The 23,123-nt window shown below is 36.8% G+C and overlaps 1 protein-coding gene across 3 annotated transcripts in view; it reads left to right on the top strand.

The window, feature by feature from the left end:
- Positions 1-23,123, top strand: part of SENP6 (SUMO specific peptidase 6) — an 80,853-nt gene that overhangs the window by 28,608 nt on the left and 29,122 nt on the right. The window contains exons 5-10 of one of the 3 annotated variants that reach the window (XM_032183896.1): positions 3,925-4,026; positions 8,031-8,051; positions 16,508-16,578; positions 17,708-17,853; positions 20,993-21,395; positions 22,355-22,587. In XM_032183896.1, coding sequence (XP_032039787.1) covers positions 3,925-4,026; positions 8,031-8,051; positions 16,508-16,578; positions 17,708-17,853; positions 20,993-21,395; positions 22,355-22,587 — 976 coding nt within the window. The remainder of the gene's footprint in view (positions 1-3,924; positions 4,027-8,030; positions 8,052-16,507; positions 16,579-17,707; positions 17,854-20,992; positions 21,396-22,354; positions 22,588-23,123) is intronic. The other 2 variants (XM_032183897.1, XM_032183899.1) reach the window with 2 other exon arrangements.

Raw genomic sequence — 23,123 nt, 5'->3', positions numbered from 1 at the left:
GTGAATGGAATTCAGTCCAGTTGGCAGCTAGTCACCAGAGGTGTTCCCTAGGGCTCAGTATTGGGACCAGTTTTAACATTTTTATCAGTGATGTGAATGAGGGGATCAAGTGCACCCTCAGTGAGTTCACAGGTGATACCAAGTTAAGTGGGACTGCTAATCTGTAGGTTCTGTAGAGGGATCTGCACAGGCTAGATCAGTGGGCCACATCCAGTCGCATGACATCCAACAAGGCTAAGTGCTCAGTCCTTCATGTGGGTCATGACAACCCCATGAAGTGGTATTTGCTCTGTCTTAATAGTAAAAAAGCTTTCACATGCACATTGTACTTTGTTGTTTGAGTATACCTAATCACTTAGAATATGATTCCTGTAGTCCGGAAACTAGAATTTTCTTCTATCTGGCCATGAGATTTGTAATGAAATCCAACCATAATATTTAATTTTTCTACCTTTTCTATTCAAGCAGTCATACTTAACTGTGTGTATGTGTATTTTTCTTCAGTTGCAGAAAGGTGTGTGGGTTTTATTTTAAGGTAAATCGTTGCAGAGGTTTTTTGAGACAATCGAAGCATTTAGTTCAGACATTCTGTTACTTGGATTGGAACTGCTTTCCATTGACAAATGCTGCCTTATAAGCCTAAGACATAGTATGATTTATAAGTAAACTAAAACGAAATTAAATCTGTTGCATGTGCTTTACCTTAGTGAAAGGTCACGTCTCCTTCGAAAACAAGCATCCACCTTCTCTCTAGTACTGTGCTGCATGCTGAATTTAAATGGGAAATAGAAGTGTTCACCTTCTTAATAAACAGTTGTTAATGAAGGAGTTCATTGGGGAAGAGTGGGTGGGAGGAGGCCACTGTGACCTCTGTGAACAGTTGGCTTTTCATTAAAAAAGGTACTAATGATTATTTACTTAGTCCTTTTTGGAGTTTGTACACTAAATTTGTTTGGAAACATGATTATGCTATAAGTGGTTATCTTGATTTAGTGCCTTAACTGTGATAGTATCGCCTCTTTCCTAATACACATATCACAACAAAATCCCCAAATAAATACAGGTTTGTGATCCAGCCACTGTCTGTAGTAAGAAGTGGTAGTGTGTTAGCTCTGCTATGTTGTATGACAGGTACTTGCTAATATCTTTTCAATATTTGAATTGCTGGACTAAAGAAATTTTTGAAGATTGATCACGCAATTAAGCTGCTAGATGAAGTTAGAGAAGATCAGAGTTTATATTCCTGAGCTTCTAGCTAGGTACATAGTGATTTGTATCACAAAGTTGAAGTTTTTCAACCTCATCTGCAGAATAGGGTTTGAAAGCTTTTCATATTGGTGGATTTCATTAAGCTTTCTGAGCTTGACTCAGATTAGTATTACTACCCTGCCGTATTCCCTAAAATCCAGAAAATGAGAGAAAGAAGCTTCTCAATGAATAGCAGAAATAATCTAGTCTATAAATGCAAACTGTGTTTCTGTAATGTCATGCTTTCATTGCTTCTAGATCCGTTCTTTTTGCCCAATGCAGGATTCTTCTTTGCCTGGCCTTTCTAATTTGCAGTGTTCAGAAGTTATTGGGATCAACAAATTTAATGTGAAAGTGTAACCATATTTTCTTCAGAGCCTAGACTATAATTGTGTGGTTTCTGAGATAATGCTAGGGAGATATATATTGTCATATTTTAAATTCTTTGAGAGTTCTAGAGCATTTGCTATTTGGAGGAATTTTGACAAATTTTAGTGCTTTATATTAATTTTCTTTTGCAAGGTGAAACTTGCAAAGCCAGTTTTAGTGTGGAGGTGCCCATATTGCAACTTTATGATTAAATTTTCTGGGGATTCTGCCTGCACTGGGTATGTTCTATTTGAAGACTGGGATTATAGAGCAGATTGTATTCTACAGCTGTCCCACTTGGAAGGATATCTGATGCCATATGAAACGTTTAAGTGTGCCATCTAGAACAGTCTGCTTTGACTCAAATCTAATCACCCAGCAGGCTGTGATACTCTATTCCAGCACCTATGGGAGCTTCTCACTTGAGTGTGAGGCACAAAGCAGAAGCACAGCTTAACAGTTTTTTTGTGCTGCGGAGGCACACAACTTAAAGTTTCCAAATCATGATAGTTTGGCAAAGCTCAGATTCAACAAATAAAATCATGAAACATGAAATAGGTGTGTTTCTAGACTTGTTTGCTTGTTTTAAAACTCTGTAAGTCTTTAGCATTTGAGAAGAAATTCCTGCGCTCTGCTTGTGTTTTCTTGTCTGGTATCTCTTTCAAAGAGAGAGCCTGGAGAGAAACTGGAAGCCAGAGAGGATTTGCAAGACACTCAAGTATTTAAAACAAGTAGCTGTCAGCTTTTTATTTCTCAGGGGAACACATTAAACAGAAGGTTGACTATAAATTAGTCTAGATGATGACTGACCAGCTGGATTTGTGTAGTCTTGACTTGGAAGCATGTGGGATGAGTGTTTGTGTTTACTTTCGTGATGTTGGTGGTTGGAATGTGAGGCTGGTAGCTTTGTTTATGGGAAATTGAACTGTTAAGTCGGAGCATAAATGATGTTTCTAAGCTTCACGTTCTAAAGGAAGGTGTTTTACCATTTGGTTGGCTTTGATGGGTGTTGTTCTGTTATGCTCACGGTTATGCTATAATCAGTCAGAAATGCTCTGAAAGTTTCTAATTTTGATTTGTGATATTTAATACAAGTCTCACAAAAGGGTAAGCTACAAATAAAATAAAATAAAAAATAAAAACAAAACACCACAATCAAAATAGCGATTTTCTCACCTTCATCTTTTGGGGATGTATAAAGGAAGGATTAGGAATTGATGTGCAGCTTTGTTGGGGATTCTGGGACTTCACATCTTTCTTGTTGTTCATCCCAGGACAAATGGAGGGAATGGAAATTCTGCTGAATAGTATTTCCATGAAATTTTGAATCAATCAGAATGCTTTTTCATGTTCTTAAATTGAATGCAGTTATGATTCCCAAGCAATTTTACAACCAAAATGTAAATGTTGCATTTCCATTATTTGAAGCGGTTGACATTATCAGCGGACTACCTGTTGAAAGCTTTATAGTTTTTGAACATTTTAAATGCAGTATTGTGCATCCTGTAGTAGTAACAGTGTGTTAGGGTCTAATGGTCTTCAAGGGAGTTAATGTATTGCTTGTTTATGGGATAGAAAATTGTATCTTTGCACATGCTTTTAAGAGATGATAACTGGAAACCAGCCCTCCAGAATTAATTGTTTTATATAGTAATGAGGTTAAAGCCTTAAAAGAAATGCTGAAGGACATTGGTGAATGTGCTGTCCCTACTGAGATAGTTGAGCACCTGAGAAGCCTTCTCTTCTACTCTTTAGCTGTGTATTGTTTCAGCTACCAGTCATCTTACCACCAGATCTTTGCTTCATTTATTTTCCCTAAGGAGTAATAATATTAGAGAAATTCCTGAGTGCACAGTTCAGTCTGTTCATGTGTTACGCACTTTAAATCTTCTTGATGACATTAATAAAATGTGTATATGGCAGCATAAAGTTAACTATAAATGATTGTAATTCATTTTAAAAAGGCAGTATCTTTTTGGAGTGAGGAGGTTGAGCAAAGAAGAGCTGGTTCACAGTGTTTTAGATGGTGATAAAATTCAATAAAAATATTTACTTTTTTTTTCTTTTTTTCTGGGGGAGAGGAAAGTGTGTATTCTTATTTGTCTGTTTTATTCAAGGACTGAATGCTTCTATGCCTGTCCAATACAACCTAACAAGTTATATTACCAATTCAGAAATACTTTGATTTTTGTTTTTATGCAGCTGTTATTGTAAAAAACAAAAAAGGACACCATGATTTCTAACTAAGACACTGTGGAAAATACAGTAGAGTCTTTTCTTAAATCATTTTTTTCTGTACTTCTGCAGTGAAAATGCTCAGAATATGTCTTGTCCTGTAACTGTGGTACATGGTAGACGCTTTCACCATGCTCATGCACAGACAACAGTAGTAAAAACAGCAGCCCAAAGGTAAGACTAAGCGGATTTGTTTATCCAGATGTCCCTGTTGTAAACATCCTTTCTGGTTTTGTACATAATCATTTTTGTACATAATTGTTCACCTTATACTATGAAGTGTTTTAGGAAAACATAATTACATGGTTTGTAGTTGATCGTGAGCTTTGATCTCAATTACTGAAGTTTCATAAACTTTATTATTTATGATTTGTATAATCTTATGAATCACTCATTTTAAAGCACACTATGACATAATCAGAGCGTGGAAATGCTCTAAGGGAGGTATATTTAGGAAATACAGTGAAATGGTCATAGTATGCAGTAGAACTTCATGTAACTGGCAACAAATATCAAATGCTCATTCACAGAAACTCCAACTTGTATAAAATTAATCTAAAGGTTAAGCAACAGATAGGACAATCATGAGTAGTCTTTAAATACAGCATAAAATGATTAAAGTGGGACATCTCACAGAAGTGAGATTGTGGATTTTAATAAGTACTTGTTGGAATGGATGACAGGAAACTGTGGAACTGTGGAAATTTACTCAGCTATGCTGATTTAAGCTGTTTTGTTTTGAAAACTTAAAAGCATATCAGGCTTTGGTAAATACTAGGCACTCCCCCCCACCTCCCCCCCCCCCAAACAGGCTTTTCACACTCAAACATCACAAACATATGAACTAACCATTGCTTTAAGATGTATTTTTTTTTTTTAATTTGTCCATTCAGAGCTGTATGCATTATATGGTTTTCCACTGACTTGTCAGCATTTTGTAACCTCTTTTTTCTGCCCCACTTCTGGCAGTGGTGGGATCATATGTAGGCATTACTCTAATTTTTGTCCCATTTCCATCACCTTCATGGCTGTCTTCAGAATAACCAAGCCTATGTACTAACATGAATGAATGATGTGATCCATATACATATTATGGTAATCTGGCATTGAGGAAGCAAACTGAAAATGGATTTTACAGTTCTGTCTCTGACCTACACCATTGTTGCCTCCATTCATTTCAAAGTCCGCTGTGATTTGTAAATGGAAAATAGCATGGACATTTCCTTCTCTTTAGTAATAGTGGATGCAGTAACAAGGATCTTGCTTTTCTTTATTCCTTAACATCACTGTGAGGCAAGGGTGACTGAAGAGGATTGGCAGAGCTTTTCCCAGGAATAAAAACTAAAAGGCAACATTTATTTAGCCAGTATGGTTTGGGTTGAACCAGCCTCTTTTTTCTTATATACAAAAGAATTTCTATATCTATATTTCTTATTTCTATATTTATATCTATATTTCTTAGAAAAGCTATGTTTAATATTCCCTTGAGGAAAGTGTTGGGAAAGCATGCCATTACCTTTCATTTCTTTTTCTGTCTTTTTTCTCCCTTTCCCTTCTTTTTTTTTTTTTTTCCTTTCTTCCTTAATAATTCTAAGGGATAAAAGCTAATTGAGGTTATTCAAAGTGAGCAGCAAACCATCTGAGACAGCTCTTTCTTGGATCTCTGAATGTTGCCCTTAATGTTAGTGTACTCTGTTAAACTTAGTTGTGAGGTAGTTCTTGGATCCACGTCTGTAAGTGGTTTCAGTCTTACCTAGTTACGTCCCTTAGGCATCTTCAGCATGCAACAAAGTCCACTCGAGTAGTGCCCTTTTTTTTTTTTCCCATTGCTGTTGAAAGATGGTGCATGGCCATTTACTGGCTTGGGCAGCTCAATTCATTGCTTAAATTTAGGAGGACTGAATCTGGCCTTGATTTTAATCTTCAGGGAACATTGGACTTGCCTGTTTTCCGTTTATCACTTATGAGACTTGGCTTCTTTATAAGCCTATAATGTAATGTGGAGAAAAAAAAAAAAAAGCAGTGACATCGCATGTGTGACTTGCAGAAAGAAAACTAATGCATAATGTAAGCAAGCTGAATATTGCATGAAGTAATTGGTTAGTAGTCCTGTTGAATGTTTCTAAAAATTTTTCTTTTAAGGTTGTTGTTTTATTTCATTTACATTAACAACACAGTTACTTCTTAGGGTCAGAATATTTTTGAAGTTTTAGAGTTGAGAAATAGTCATAAAAAGAAGCAGCCTGATTTGACTGATTGGCCTTCAGAATTTAAGGGTGAGCTTTACAGAGGAACTGTGCAAAGGATATTTAATGCCAGTATCTTTTGCCAGTTGACTCATCTGACTACTCTTTGAAAGGTTCTAAATCTGTTTATGAGTTAATGGATTGAAAATTAACAGAACGTGACCTCATGGCACGCTTCTTTGTCTTTTTTTCTTTCTTCCCTAAGGAGGTGGGGGGGTCTCATTGCAGTTTGATGTGAAAAATGTAGATTTATGAATCAGGAGACTCTAATTGTTAAGGAAAAAAAGTCCTCAGAAAGAAAGGAGTGTGTGCAGAAAATGTGATAAACGAAGAATAAAATTTGAGGAATATCCAGAAAAAGAGAGGTGGTTATGTGGAAACTGAGTTCTTTTGTTTGTTTGTTTTCCTGTATGAATTTATAGGCAGTGCATAGTTGTGTTCTGTTACTTTGTTTGCATTTGTAGAATATTTATGAAATGTTGATCAGTTACAATGGGGAAAATAATTTTAACAAACCTAACATAATGTTCTTAAATCTGTAGTGGATTATTGAAAGCATAAATAAAATTAAAACCACAAATTACTTCTGAGTAGATGGCAACATCAGTGCCAGAGACACAGACTTATTTATACAGGGTTCTTTGAGAGGGGGTGGTGACACATGGGGCAACCTAATTATGAAAATCCATCAAGTTGAATTTGGAGCTTGTGATGTGTGCTGTGTTCCTCATCTCTTTTTTTGACTTTGCTGCACATGCATGTTAATTTAAATTCTGGCTGAATATCTGTTGCACTGATATTTAAAATATATTATTACAATACAACAAAATTGGTCATTTCAAAACAATATTTTTATAAATACTACCCGTGTTTTTCCAGTGGAATCTGGGGATTAAGTTGAAATTTATTCACTTCTGATGCAAGAGATTTTCAGATACAGCTTAGCCTAATGTTGTGGTTCAATGTTGCTTCATTTAATGAGCACGCAGTCCTATCCTATGCTATTGACTGACTTTTCTCTAAGACTTGGCATTGGAATAGCATGTTACGTACAGCATGTCTAACAAATCTTACTGCATGAGCTGCATGAAGCAATTTGGAGGGACATTGCTTGTTATAATTCCTGGCTCTATCAAGGATTCTCGTCTCAAAATCCTTCTGAGATGCAAAAGTGAGAATTATTTTCAATGCATTATATTAATGCAGGATTTTAAAACAAGCAGGTGAGGCATTTAGGGTGATAACTGGGCATTCTGGATTTTTGCCATCTTTAAGTTTCTTTAGCATTAAAATTTATCATTTTTACGTGTGACTCTGCCATATTTGTAGACAGTTAATCCAAGCTGTGGATTAACTCTACCAGGGATACAGATGCTGGCTATTGTTCCATGTCGAAGTGGTTTGGATTTGACTGCATTCATGATCTCAGATGTGACCCACCCAAATGTGACCTTTATTGTTTGTAAAGGCCAGATCCAGCTGTAAGCAATTTTTACCACTTCCCTGCAATATTGACTGAATATCCCATACCCTGAGTCTAAATTGATGTGTTCAAATTCAGTTTTGAATTCCTTTTACTGTCTTCCCAGAATCCTGAGTATTGTGTAAACTTGAATGCTTTGTGTTTTTGTTGTTTCTTTTGCAGAATTTGTTGACAATTAATCAGATTTTACACACTGAGAAGGAGGCAAAGCAATGTAGTATTTATTTAGCCCATTAACCTTTGCTGTCTGTGAAGTAACATCTGTGTATTTATAATTACTGTTGCAAAAATGCTGTGAATAATAATGCTCTTCTGACAGCTAGTGCAGTGAGTGCAAGAGACAATGAAACAGTTACAGCTTTTATCTAATAACTTTTGATTTTAGTGATGTGTGCAACACATGTGGGGCTTTGCATCTTATGTTTTTTTTTCTTTTTTCATATTTTAAGCAATCTGGACCGAAAGGAAAGGTAAGCTTACTGTTGATGAAATGAGCATGGCAATGAGCATTAAGAAAATGAAGTGAATGAGTGCTGTATCAATGCTAGTTAAAGAATAATCAATCCAGTCAATCGTATCTGCTCGTGTGCGAGGGGGGTTGTTTGTTTTGTTCCGTGTTTTTAGTAAAAGAGAATAAATGGACCATAAAATAAACCTCTACATCCATCTCTAAATAATGCCACGTTAATGTGAACTTTGGGTACATTTCCACTGGAAATTACTCAGTTTATGTGTCTGTATATAGTTAGCTGGCTAGCTACAGATATCTCCAGTGTGCAAATAGATAAATTTTAACTTTGGCTGAAATTTAAGAATTTATTGCTAATGCTTCCTAGAGCAAGAGATTTGTGTAATGGAATGGTTCTGAAGCATATCTTAGTTGGTTGTCTTAACGGCTTTTACTGTATCATCTCAGCTGGGTTTGAATAGCATTAAAGGTTTTTATTGTATTACTGTGTACGTTCTGTTAAAGTAGTTAACAGAAAATACGCAGCAAGAACAGACATGCTGTAAGGCTTGTTTGTCACTCATTTTGCATGTTTTACTGACGTTAGTGTTTTTCTAGCAGTATGAAAAAACCTTTGTTTTTCTTTTTATATAGCTTACATTTATGGGTTAGTGTAAACGTTTGGTTGATAATGACAAAGTGTTTTTTTTTAAAATATCCTATTTATACATGTGGTTTTGGCAGTATGCTACACTTGATACCGGGTTGAAATGTTTAAGATGTGTATATAATGTTTAGTCAATAACAATGTAACACAGAAATCTAATATAGAGTTGTTCTTTATGAATTCAGGGTTGTGTAGATTTATTTCAAATTTAGCAGTAAACCCAAACCTTTCTGTTTAACTGCCTTTGTTATTTCTTAAGAGACCAGTTAGCTTTGGTCCTCTAATAAGGAATAGAGCAGAATAGTTCCAGTTGGAAGAGACCTCCAGAGATCATCAGATCCAACTGTCAGACTGCCCAAAGTTAAAGCATATCATAAAGAGTGTAACCAAGCACCTCTTAAACGTGGGCAGGCATGGGGAATCAACCACCTCTCTAGGAAGCCTGTTCCAGGGTCTAGCTACTTTCTCAGTAAAGAAGTTTTTCCTAACATCTAGTGTGAACCTCCCTGATGCTGGCTTGAGCCATTAAGGGATTCAATTATCCTCTTGCTGCCCTGGCTTTGAGTTTATGCATATTTTCCTGTTGTTCTTCGTGTTGCATTTATGTTACTAATTAACTATTTAGTTATTAATGCTTGTAATTTGGTACTTCATGTCATAGGAAAACTGGGGCTGAGTTGCGTACTGGTGATCTTAATTTTCCCCTGGGGACACTGAATACTTCCTAATCCAGTACAGTTAGATACATTTGTTTTTCCATCGTTGCTGTCTTATCAGGGGAAAGTAATGTAGACAGGAGTTGCTAAATTTAGATTTAATCATTACCATCGTGATAGCTGCAACCCCCCACTTTCTGGGCCAGATAGGTCTACTGACCTGCATACTAAAAATCCAACTCCTATGCTGCTGCTTCTGTCTTTCATAGCATCACAGGACAGTTTGGGTTGGAAGGGACCTTAAAGACCCTCTAATTCCAACCCCCCGGCCATGAGCAGTGACACCTCCCACTAGACCAGGTTGCCCAAAGTCTCATCCAACCTGGTCCTTGGTACCCCACTTTTTTTGTAAGACATGCTAAAGGTAAATCATACCTCTGCAGCTTCGTGCTAACTGTTTTATCATGCCTTGCTCTGTTTTTGTGTAACGATTTTGAAACCAGCAACGTGTGTGCTGTGGTACACAAGTATTAGCAGTGTGGGGAGTATTAGTATACTAAGTATTAGCAGAGTGGGGAGAGTAAGGAAGGGCTGAATAAGACGTACCCTGAAAGAGCCACTCTGTGCATTAAACACAGCTCTTGTGTGAGCTGTACACCCACAATAGGATTCGGTACAGCCATATAATGCATGGTATTTTTGTTAGGTCTCCTATTGGATCATCAGTAGTCTGATCTAAGACAGCACTGTTTGTATCTTAAATTCCCAGATTCGGATGTTTTCTGCAGGGTTATTCTTTTCTGGCATAGCCAGAAGCTGTTCTCTTTTTTTTATTTTTTCTTTGTAGAAGAGAAATTTGAATACCCAAATTTTGTTTTAGCAGGAAGTTGTCACAGGGGTTGGTCTGCCACCTTCACCAAGGTGAAGATAGTAAGGTCCAATTCCATCAGCAAAGGAAAATGACAATAATCTTTAATTGGACAGGTTTCCAAATCTTGTGTGCTGAAAATACAGAATCAGTGATACTGTTTTGACTGGGCAAAGCATGTTACTTGGGAAAGCTACACCATTTAAATGTTAAGACATGTCAGAAGTTTGGGGTTCTCTACAGTCCGGACTGCCTCAGTATTTTTGTCATGTCTGTTGCAGGAAGTACCTGGTCTCTTATGGTCTTGTAACTTATGTTCTGCTGTTTGATGCTTTACCTTTTGATGTTGCTTTTAGCAAATACTGGTCTATCTTTCTTGTACTTAACAGGTATTAAAATCAAAACTGTTTATAATGGATGAGATAAATGAGATGCCTAAAACAATTTAAGCTCTGAGCATGGAGTCTTGCTCTTCAAGCAAAATCTAAATCTTGTAAGAGCTATTTTTAGGAAACTTAACAGGCAAAAAAAAAATGCAATATGTTATTCAGCAAGATGGCAGGAACAGCAATCAATATCGTATTTTCTGTTTTCTTTATTAAGTACAATACGTAGATAGTCTTGCATCTTGATTTTTTTTTTGCTGTTTGATCCCTCCTTTATTCTTTTTGAAGTGCAAGATTGAGTTTGAGTTTTATTAATAGGATTTAACAGTAAAAAAGTATTAGTTTTGAGGTGCTTTACTTTTTTTAGTTTTTACACAAGTAAATTGTTCAGTATCCTAAGAACTGTACTGTAGAAGGTATCAGTGGATCTGACACTGTTCAAACATCTAGAAATTTCATGCCGACGAGGGAGTCTGTGTTTTGCCATGTAAAGTCTTGTGATGGTGGTCTCTGCCTTTTTGTATATTTTTTTTTTCGGTGCAAGGAAACTGGTAGGAGGAACATCAAGTTGTTAAGCTCTTATGAGAGGACTGTTACCATCTCCAAGAAAACATACTTCTTAGATTAAATCTGCAGTTGAATTATGTTTATAGTTGTCTTTGCTTTGTGTTGGAAACAAGTGACTTCAAACCTGGTATTGAATTGTGGAACAAGTTAAACTGTTTTGGATAGCCTCAGCTGATTTGGAGCTGTTAACTTCAGCTGGTGGTCTCAGATGTGTGAACAGGGCACTAAGGCATCATAGGGTTTAGTAATGGGACTTAATAGGTCAGGCTGGTGGTTGGACATGGTGATCTTGAAGGTCTTCTCCAACCTAGGTGATTCTTCAACATCTTTATTAGTCTGTGATAAGTCACTTGAGCTGGTAGTGTCATGCACTGATTGTGTAAGGGTACATTGAAGAGACATGGTGGGTCACTTACCAAATCTTTACCCATAAATAATAATTGCAAGATATATATAAAAATCTTTTATATATATATATATATATATATCGTATTCATATATGTAAGTATGTATCTTGCAATTATTATTTATGGGTATTTATACATATATATTATTTATGGGTATTTGTATATATATTGTTTCACTGTAAGTAAAATGGAAAAGCTAATGAATAGTTAGAAGACATTGGAGAAGTAGGAGTATTAATTCTCACTATGAAGTTAGATGCTGCAGAACTGAAGTTGCTTTTGAGATTCAAGAACGCGAACTACTTTATGTTGAAGTGATAGATTGCATGATGTCTTTAACATAGGAAGACAGTTGTATTTGGTTGGTGTTGTCATTGGCCTTTTTGCCTTCTGTGGTCATGGAGCTACCTTTGAGAAGCCAGGTCTGTTGGGAGCAGCTGATGGGATTCATGTGACCAAGTGAGGCAAGAGAGTATTTGCCAACAAGCTGGCCAAACTTACAGTGAGAGCTTTAAGCTGGACTTCATGGGGAAGGGGATGGAGTTTTGAATTACAGAAGAGCATGGGGTTGTTGATGTGTTGGGAGCCAACAGGGAAACACCCGTGAAATGCCTCAAAAGAATTAGCGTTTGTTCCTCTAAAGAGGTGATCCAGCAGCAGACCAGCTGAAGTCTCTTTGTGCTAGTGCACATAGCTTAGGTAACAAATAGGAGTAGTGGGAAGGCAGTGCGCACCTAGAAATCTGTGGTCTAGTTGCTACTAATGAAACTTGGTTTTCCCAATGGTGGGACGAATCACAACTGGAGCACTGCAGACGTTGGCTTTAGACTGTTCAGAAGGGACAGGCAAGGAAAGCAGAGCAGGGGAGTTGTTCTCTGTGGAAAAATAGAACGACTGCACAGAGCTGTAACAACAGGATGGGAGCTTATGGGTAAATAAAATAAACTAATAAGGGACCAAGCCAACAAAGGAAACCTCATGGTTGGTGTTGACTACAAGCCACCTGACAAAGGGGAGCTTGTTGACAAAGCATTCTTAATTCAACTGCAAGAAACATTGTGGAGGCTCTGATCTTGCGGGGGGACTTCAGTCGCTCTGCTATCAGCTGGAAAAGCAGCCCAGCAAGCTGTAAGGAGTCCAGGAGGCTCTTGGAGTGCATTGGGGATAATTTCTTAATCCAGGTGATAGCCCAAGGAGAGAAGTGCTACTGGACCTGTTGCTCACCAACCCAGGTGAACTAATTAGAGAGATGAAGACTGGTGGCAGCCCAGGCTGTAGTGGAATTCATGATCCTGAGGGCTATGGTAAAGAGTAAAGTCAAGACCCTGAGTTTTAGGAGAGTGAACTTCCAGTTGTTCAAGGAATTAGTGGGTGGGACTCCCTGGGAAACTGCCCTTAGGATAAAGGAGCAGAACAGAGCAGGCACGACACTTAAGGATGTTTTTCTTAGAGCACAAGAGCTCTCTGTTTTTGTGTGTAAGAAATCTGATGAGGGTAGGAGATTAGCACAGCTGAGTAATAAGGAGGACCCTGGGAACTACTGACTAGTCAGGCTCACCTCAGTGCCCAGTAAGATCATGATGGAACAGACCTTCAGGAAGTCATGTTGAAACATACGGAAGACAAGGGAGTTGATTAGAGACAGCCAACAGGGCTTGTCTCCATGTGCAACCATGTGCAAATCATGCCTGACTCATCTAGTGACCTTCTGTAATGGAGCAACTGTTCCATAGACAAAGGAAAAACTGCTGATGTTCTCTGAGACCTTTGATACTGTTTCACAACATTCTTGCCGCTGCATTAGAGGGATGTTGGTCCAGAGGGTGGGCTGTTAGAGGGACAAAGAGTTGTCTGGTTAGCCATGTCCAGGGAGTTAGTTAACAACACAGTGTCCAAGTGTAAACCACTGACAGGTGGCATCCCTCAAGGGTTCATGCTGGGACTGACGCTATTCAGTATCTTCAGTGACATAGTGGGATTGAGTGCACCCTCAGCAAGTGATAACACCAAGCAGGGGGGTGTAGTTGATAGGCTTGAGGCTGCCATCCAGAGGGACGTTGAGGGAGGCTTGGGAGGTGGGCCTGTGTGAGCTTCATGAAATTCAGCAAGGCCAAGTGCAGGGTCCTGCTCCTGGGTTGGTGCAGTCCCCGATATGATTACAGGCTGGGCGAAGAACGCATGGAGAGCGGCCCTGCAGAGAAGGACTTAGGTATGCTGGTGGATGAAACATTGGATGCGAGCTGGCAGTGTGCACTTGCAGCCTGGAAAGCCAGCTGTTTCCTGAGCTGCAACGAAAGAAGCGTGGCCAGCAGATCAAGGGAGGTGATTGCCCCCCTCTACTCTGCCCCCGTGAGACCCCACCTGGAGAAGGATGGTGAGGCCCTGGCACAGGCTGCCCAGAGAAGCTGTGGATGCCCCATCCCTGGAGCTGTTCAAGGCCAGGCTGGATGGGGCTTTGGGCAACCTGGTTTGGTGGGAGGTGTCCCTGCCCATGGCAGGGGGATTGGAACAGATTGTCTTTAAAGGCCCTTCCAACCCAAGCCTATGACTCTAATGATGATTAAATCATCAGACGTAAGAACTCCAGTTTAACATTCCAGCTGATTCTTGCTAAGAAGATTAACTGAGAGATGTACATCTTGTTAGCAAATGTCTGAGTTACAGGAATTTATGAAGCTGAAAAAAATAATACAAGACCTTGCTTGAGACTGAGCACTCTGTTACAGAGAAAGCTTGAGACTGACAGTATGATGAGGGCTTTTCTGGCCCTCACAGTCTGGTCTTCTGGGTTTTATTTATGAGTAAAAGTTCTGAACAAGCATTATTTAGAAATAGAGTAAAAATAAAAGCCTTAATATATGTTTGCAGATTTCCAGTGATTAATGTAATTAACATATTCATACTGCATTTAACATTTGTTTAAATGCTGCTGGTGTTGTGTAAGAAGTGATTAATTATTTGTTGCAGTATTAACTGCTAAATTGTCTCTTGCCTTTCCATTAGTCTTGGTCAACTTCTGGCTTGGTTACATAGGGTTATGGGAGTGCTCTCAGGTGCCTAATTTTGGATGATTAAGAGAATTTTTCCTAACGTGTAGTTGGATGTAACAAGTTCATTGTGAGCATGAATAAAAGTCTTTTACTGTTCGAGAAGCAAGATACTCAATTTATGCTAGCCCTTGTGTATTTTTCATATCTCCTGTAATAATATGTGTGTTTTTTTTTTCCTACCCTTTAGTATGGTATTTTTGTCATTGGTTTTGGTAGTAACAGCTTCCTGTTACATAATGCTTAGTTGGTGCTCTGCCTCACGTTTCTCCCAATTTTGCCTGTCAAGTAGTCCCTTCTCGATTTGAACTTTTAATGAAATCAAATAAAATCAAATAATTCATGAACAAATATTCATGTTGAGTTTCTGATTGTGGTGAAGTTTATGTGTGGAGATGGTTTAAAAAAAAAAAACAAACAAACCACAAAACTTGTGTAGGAGCAGGATTGTTTCAGAAATGCATTTGACACGGTAACAACTGAATCAGTCTAATCTGTAATATGCTTGTGGACACTAATGGTGAAGTGCTCTAACTTCCCAACGTTTCGTGCTGCAATCCAGCCACACTTGTTTTTGAACCTTTTTTCTCCCCAAGTTTTTTGGCATGGTGCAGCTCCTCAGCACAGCAAAACCTGTTTGTGTTTAGTACAGGGTTAATAAATTTAGAGGGCCAGACTTGATAAGAAAAAACATAAAAGGCATTGTAGAATAATCTTGTTCCAAAGATGTTAATAATCAAGTGTTGGGAGACCCTGAGAAGTGCTAGCTGGAAACGCAGGATATTCAAAGGTCCTGATGCTCTGCTGCAGTAATGTATTACTTGCTGAAACAAAGATTTATTCCTCGTTTTGAAATCTGTTTCAGCCATAGCTGAATCATTGTCAGGTGGGCCCTAAAGATTTAGCTGTGTTTGTCTGAGATGTTATTGCCTACAGCTGTTTACTTTGCTCCCTTTGGTGCTGATTTTTGTCCTTGTATTCAGAGGTGGCATTGCGGGATGCATGTGACCCATTTGCAACCGAGAGCACTGACTTGATTTGGCAATAAAAGCAGTTTCTGCTGAAGTTGTAGACAAGGCTTCCTGTGTTTCAGGTGCATGTCATGTCATGTTCTAACAGTAACAACAACCTACAGCTGCAGATCAGGGTAAGAGCAGGGAAGGAGAACTCCCATTAACAGTAACTGAGATGCAGTATCAGCAATCTTAATTTGATGGTAATTTGATTTGACATGCTTTTGTGTAAATTGAAAATATCTTTTAGGAGACTCAAAATGATAATGCCTAATATATGAACAGATATATGATACATTATGCAAATTATGCCAATTGAAGTTTTCTTACCAACTAATTTGTCTGCATAATGTTATTTTCTTAAGCAAAGATATAAGTTGTTTCTTCACTTGTGTTCTTTGTATTTTTTGGCCACGCAATTTTTGACATCAGATGTCTTTCCTCTCTTTTGCATTTTCTTATCTTTTTTTTTTTTTATGTTGTGGAGTTTAAGATGTGGAATCTGATATTGCTGAAGTAATAGTTGTTTCTATTTTTGGATTTTTAAAGTATCTATGTTATACTTCATGAATATGGAGGAGGAGATACAGGCATCAGTCCTTGAAGACTTTGGTCTGAAAGTAAGACTTAAAAGCTATTGATTACTGTGAAAAAGGATTTAGATCAGAAACACTTCTAAGACCTTTACTGTAGCAGTTGCTAGCATTCTGGTGATATTTTTTTTTTTTAAGTGTACACATAGCATGTTAGAGGAGATATTTATTCATAACTTTAAGATGCAGTTCAGATTTCTTTTTCCATGTGTAATTGTGGAAAAAATATAATGGTCTCAGTTGAAAGAACAGCTATATCTAATTTATTTTTCAGAAAAGAATATCCCCCTCAGCTTCAGAAAGTAGAAGCAGATCACATTAGGTTACCACGACCTCAAGGAGTGGGTAAGTTATCTAAAAATTTTAGAATTCTCATTTCTTTTAAGCAGAGATGTTTGTTTATTTGTTTGTTTCAATTGCTGCCATGGGCAAATATGTTGCCAAACTTTGAGTAACCTTTAGTATATTTATCCTTGTATCATTCTAGTTCTATACAGGTTTATGCAAGAAGGAAGACTTTTTTTTTTTGACAGATTTTTGCAACCTGTTCAGTAATGCTATAATAAACTTTAAATTAGGCATCAGTTATTTTAAATACAAGTGGAACTGGGAAAATTTAGAGTAATAAAATTGTTTGGTCTGGAAGTAATGATGTTCATTTCAGATTTGTCAGTACAGATACAGGTAGTCTGTGAACCAGCAAGACTATCTGTATATATTGAAGAAGTGTTCGTATATATTAAAACTGTAGCCTGTAAAAAAAAAAAGTTCCAGGATGGAGACTGTAATTAAACTCGTGAGCCTAACTGGCATTTTTACATTAAAGTGAAATATAAGGCACTGTTGTACAACATACTGAAAAGCCCCTTTTATAAGAAGATCTCACTCTGTACACTGTTAGTTTAAATAGTTTGTGTGCTTCTTTGTTCCTGTACTCTTCTAGTACCTAAATTAACGCCCCAATATAAAACAAGATACAGCAGTATAGCTCAGTGTACTGCTGAGTCTTGTGCTGAAGGAATAAATCCTGAATTATGCAAAATATTTTCAATTGTTCTAAATGCATTCACCAAAAATCTTCTTGTGAAAATTACCAGCAGCAGCATCTAGCAGATCCTCCAGTAGCAAAGGCTTCCTTCTAGTTGTAGTAAAGTCTCCCCTACAGCCAAAGAGAGACTTTGGCCTTGAGGCTGTGCAAGGCCAGAGTCTCCTCTGAAGATGTGAAACTAGAAATTGTAAGCAAGAGATGCAAAAATAGTAATAATCAAAATTTTAAATATTATTTTAGGGATTTTTTTTATTTATACAAGAAGTCATAAGACACTTCTTTACATGAATGAGACTGTATAGTTTGTTGCATGTTTTTAAAATAGTTAATGTTTAGTTCAGATTAGTGTTCATGAAGAAGAAAGTTGGCCATAATTGCATCTGAGCAGACATTTCTTGTTAACGTTTGCATTTTTTTTCCTCCTAGACAGTATAATGGAAAACACAGAAGAGTCAGAATCGGAATCAGAATCTGAAATTAAAAGAAAGGTGCAACAGAAACGTCACTGCAATTCATATCAGTCTGACTTGTCCCTATCTTCTTCTACAAAAAAAGGCTTAACCCAGTTAAAGGTAAAAAAAAAAAAAAAAAAAAAAAAAAAAAGTTGAACTTTAAAAGTTAATGCATATTTCAAAAAAGAAGCATTCAGGTTGTAAAATAAGTTGATTTTCTAAAAATCCTTATAGTTGGGAGCAGAATGTAAACATTTAAACCAAAAAAAAACTTATGGCAGTGCAGATATTTAAGTGTTAATACTGATGCCAACTGTTGAAATACTTACTTTGTGAATTGAACAAACAGATGGTGCACTGGAAAGCAAAAGAGCCTGTGTTTAAATTGATTGGGGAATCTGATCTGTGCTTATTGGGATAATCCAGGAAGTGACACCATTGGTTTGACATATATGAAATAGAGGAATAACATTTCACACTTTGATGGAATTTATTTAATATAAATTCATACATAATTTTCAGAATTTATATAGAAATAAGGTTGGTGTCCATGAGCCAGACCATGTGTAGCTGACCACAACGCTACAAGAAACTCTCTATCTCCCTGATGGAAAAAGCATCAGATTTGATTACATTGTTTCAAGATCGTGATTTTATTTCCAAAACCGCAGTACAGGTTTCACTTGTAAACAAAATTTAATAATTACATCTGGTACTTTCTCCCATGAGTGCTTGCAGTGAAATTTTCAAACAGTAAGCTTAAAAATGAGACAAAAACATATGTTACTAATCAGAGTGTATTAGGAGATTGCAAAAAGAGATCAACGATGATACATCCTCACAAATTTTGTCAGAGTTTTAAGTTAAGTTTTTGTCAGAGATTTAAGTTCAGCCTCTGAGAAGTGCCTATATTGCTGATTACATAAAGTTAGGGGGATGTGTCCTTACTTTGTTCCCTGTGCTCCCAACGGGCCACCATTAAAAGTACAACACAGGGCTGGATGAATGTTTACTCCAGTCCCCTAGGATAGTTACGATTCTGTAAGATTGCACAGTTTGTGGATACACTTTCTGAGTATAGGACCTATTGTGTTAATCTGAGCTTTGTGTTTTGAGTAGAAACATAACTTTTCATCAGCTTAATAGCTGATATCAGGGGAGAAAGTATGGTTATGGACACGTTAAGGGGATAATTATATTACTATAAATTACAAATTCATAGATAAATAAGAAAAGCCAGTAGAAATCAAGCTGCAACTGATTTTATTGGCAGAAATTGTTTGTTTCTTTTTAAACAGGTTAGGAGTTTAATCTTCTGCCTTAAATCAATTTAATCCTTTAACAATGTTTTATGCATTAGTTGTGAACCATATGCTTTTTAGTGAAGCGTGCACTGCCACAATATGTAAATGATCCATATAGATGTTTATGGAACCTTTGAACAATTCAAATGTGTTAGTTGTAGTTGTGGTTTCATGCCAGAGGAATTGCAGACAACCAGCTGCTTGTCAGGCAAAGTGCAAATGGTATTCATCTTCCTATACTGTAACAGGTTGTATTAATTGTTAAAAATTTATGGAAGTTTGGTAGGAGGGAGGATTGCATTTTGTACGTACTTAGTGAAAAACAAAAGCTTTGGATGCTAAAACTTACAGAGATAGGGCAGAGTCATAGAATATTTGTATTTTGCAGATGATATATTATTCAAGTCATGAAGCAGATAAGATACATTAGGTAGAACTCACCTACTTAAGTAGTTACTCAGAGTCCAGCTTAAAAAATAATAAAAAAAAAAGAGTATGTCTTTGGGAATTAAACACAGCAACCCCACCATCAGATTGCCTGCTCTCAAACCATGGAAAGGAATTTGTTTTCAATTTTTGGTTTGTGCTTGAGGTGGAGGGCTGCAGTTATTCTGTACTTAAGATCTTTCAGGTATGATAGGCTATTGAATATTTTCATGTCCGATTGAAATTCTTCCATGTGATCAGCTGTATCTCTGTAAAAGGTACACTCTGTAAATCAGCATTGAGACACAGTACATCAATACTGTACTCCTGTCACTTGCTATGTTATCCTACTACTCAGATTTAAAGGTCTGATAGGCTCTTTATACATTTTTTCTTGAATCTGTTTTGCTGTGGTATGTGTAGCTTTGTTAAATTGCAGAAAAGTTGTAAAAAATAATATGTTCTCTTTCTGTAACTTTTTTTTTTGTCTTACTTTTAAAAATGAGGACTGTATACCTGAGGAAATCCTCTTTATTGTTGTTCATGGCTGGGGATGGGGTATGCAAATTGTGGTAGATATGTTCTGAAAACAGGTTCACAAATTTGTTGTGGCTTCTAGAAGGTTAGTGTCTTCCGTAGTTCACAGTAAAGTGAACCTTTGAAAGTGTCATTTGACCTCAGTGCTGCAGGAGACAACAGTATATGCTAAATTTCAGTTCTAGAGGTGTCCCGTATTCAGCTCAGTTCATATTCAGTAGCTTACATGTTACTATCAAATACACTTAAACTTAGAAGTCGAAGTTCTGCACTCTTAATAGGTAATATTCTGTATTACTTTTAATTAAGTAGGCTCTAGTAGATATGAGAGAAACAGAACCAATCTCTTTGCAGTAATGATACAATCTCCTTTTTTTTTTTTTTTTTTTTTTGTAGCCCCTGTTTCCTCTAGAAAGTCTGAGAAACACCTTTTCCTCAAGTCCAGTTTTCTCTTCTGTGATACTGGACTGTAGATCAATGTATTTTATTTTCTTAAAGATTTTTAGAGGAGTGATTTTCTACATGGTTTGCCAGGCTGTTAGAAGATGTCTTGGGAGGACAAATGAACTTAATGATTGAGGAGACTGCTTCTAGTTCTTAGCATTGCCCTGTTGATCCTCAGGTTACTTTATTTTTGTCCAATGTAACTATTTTTACAGAAATGATGTAACTGGACCTTCTTGCTGATGGTGTTACATATGAACTATGATGCTGATGCATATGAGCAGTGTGCAAGCTTTTAATACAGAAAGAAAAAAGATAAAGAACTGCTGAACATTAACTTCTTAAAAATTGCCACACTGCCAAATTTCTAAATGAAAAAATGTAACATAATGTTAATATTTGCTTTCAGTGTCTACTGTAATTGCTAACACACTATTGTCAATTTTCATTCTAAACAGAAATTAAATGCAAACTTTGGAACTGATATCTTTGTTGTTGTTAGTTACTGATCAGGGTTCGTTTGTTCTTCCTTCCTCTTTCCTTTCTAGCTTTTGGAACCAATTGATTATTCTACTGATTGCCCAAATTGTGGGCGGGCAAATGAAAACCAGACCAAATGCCGACATTGTGAAAATGCTTCTCTTAAGGATTTGCAAAGAGTCTCCAGACAAACTGGAACATTAGTTGAATCTATGGGACCTTTATCACGTTCTTCAATACACCAGAATTCAACGGGGCAAAAATCTTCAGGTACAGGGTTCAACACAAAGAAGTTTTATAGTTCTGCTGTCGGGAAAGGTCCAGCGGATATTCTACTGGGTAATGAAGTCGTAGGACATTCTATGTTACGACAGAATGGAAAAGTTGGTCTTATAACTGGGACAAAAAATACTAAAATTACAGGAAGCTTAAGACAGAGGAGTACAAGACCATCTGAACTAAATGATCCAAGTAAGTATCATTTCATGAATATAGCCATAAAATGAAAACAGAGAACATCCTGTAATGAAGAAACTTTCCGTACAAGCTTATGTTACTGACTTTGCCTGGAATTTTTTTGTGGATATGTTTTTGGGGTGGGGACATATCATACTTTTTTTAATGTCTTTTGTCATATACTGAGGTACTCTTTGAGAAAGGTGAACACTGGGGAAAACAAAAATTATTGTAGTTTTTTTTTTAAGACTTAAAATTTTCACTTTTTTTAAAAAGCATTCTTAGCAGAGTTGTCATCCATTCCCATGAAGAAAACAGTCTAACATATTTTTTACATTTTTTTCTATTTTTACTCATTCCTTCTCTTTTCTTCTGAGCTATAGATCTGAACACTGTCCAGGCTTTCTCATTTACTGAAACTTCATTCTGTACAAAATGTTAATATTTATTATTTTATCTGCGTGAACTCACACTAATTGATACGCAGACAGGAACTGGAATTTGGAAATTACAGTTCTAGTTCTGGGCTTAGTTGTTTAGACGATGTTGTATTTTACTGATTTGAACAACTTAAACTGACCAGAGAAGTTATAACTTTTCTTTACATTACCTGTGTTACATAGCCTTTTAAAAAATAAGCTCTTTAGTAAAGAGAGGCTTAAGTTAGACTTAAGCTGTATTGTTCGCTGTCAGTTTTTTGTTGAAATAGGGCATGGATGACTTCATTTCTGTGTCTAGAAGGAAACTGATGAAACACGTTTCTTGTACAGCTAGTTATGGGAAATAAAAAATGAGGGAGAGAGCACCTGTGAACAGATTCCAAATAAATACTAATAAAAGTATAATATAATGATAAATGTGGACTGTTTTTGATACTGCAGGACAACTATATAAATTACTTTTAAGCTATTGCTTGCAAAGAAATTTCTGTTAAGAAAAATGTAGTGGTTGAGAATTTAATATTTTCTGTTTAGTTGTTTTGTCTAGTGATGATGATGAGGAGGAGGATAGTAGCAGCACTAGGAGAATGGAAAGCATTTCACCTCGTCCTGCAGATTCAGCCCGCTCCTCCCCAGCTCCTTCTACAGGAAAGGTGGAAGCAGCATTAAAGGAAAACAGTTGTGGAATAGAACAGAGAATAGGTAGTATTACAACAGAAACAGAAATTGCAGTCACACTACCAAGAAAAGCAAGAATGAAAGATCAGGTACTATTTCATACTTTGTTTAAAGAAAACAAAAATCAAATCATAAATGGGAAATGTAAAGGTTTGTCTTGCATTGTTGTAAATAGGCTCTATTTGATTGCTTATTTATCAGCTCAAATAGTATCTCTGCTTATATAATACTGGAAACATTAGAAAATTTGTTAATTTTTTCAAGAATTCATAATATTTGAATTACGCTTTTAACATAGATGTTTCTGTGTTGAATGCATGCTCTTTGAGTCTGTATTGGGTACCTCTGTGAAACTGAAGGGCCATCTTAGTTTGCAGAAAAACATCAGTACTAGCTGTTTCTTGGTGAGACTTCGGCCACAGGAAGTTAAAGGTGAAAAAGAAACATTGGGAACAATAGTGGCCCTTTACAATTAAAATACTTTGACAACTGTCCCAGTTAATAGCACTTATTTGAAGGATTTCATGGTGGGGCTTTTGTTTTTTAGTTGAGCACCACTGCAAGAATTGGATAAACAAAGACAAAAAAAAAAAGTGCACCATGAGCAGACTCCTTAAGTGCTGTC

This window comes from Aythya fuligula, chromosome 3 (assembly GCF_009819795.1).
Source record: "Aythya fuligula isolate bAytFul2 chromosome 3, bAytFul2.pri, whole genome shotgun sequence".
Taxonomy (NCBI): Eukaryota; Metazoa; Chordata; class Aves; order Anseriformes; family Anatidae; genus Aythya; species Aythya fuligula.
This window is presented reverse-complemented; position numbering and strand designations above follow the sequence as displayed.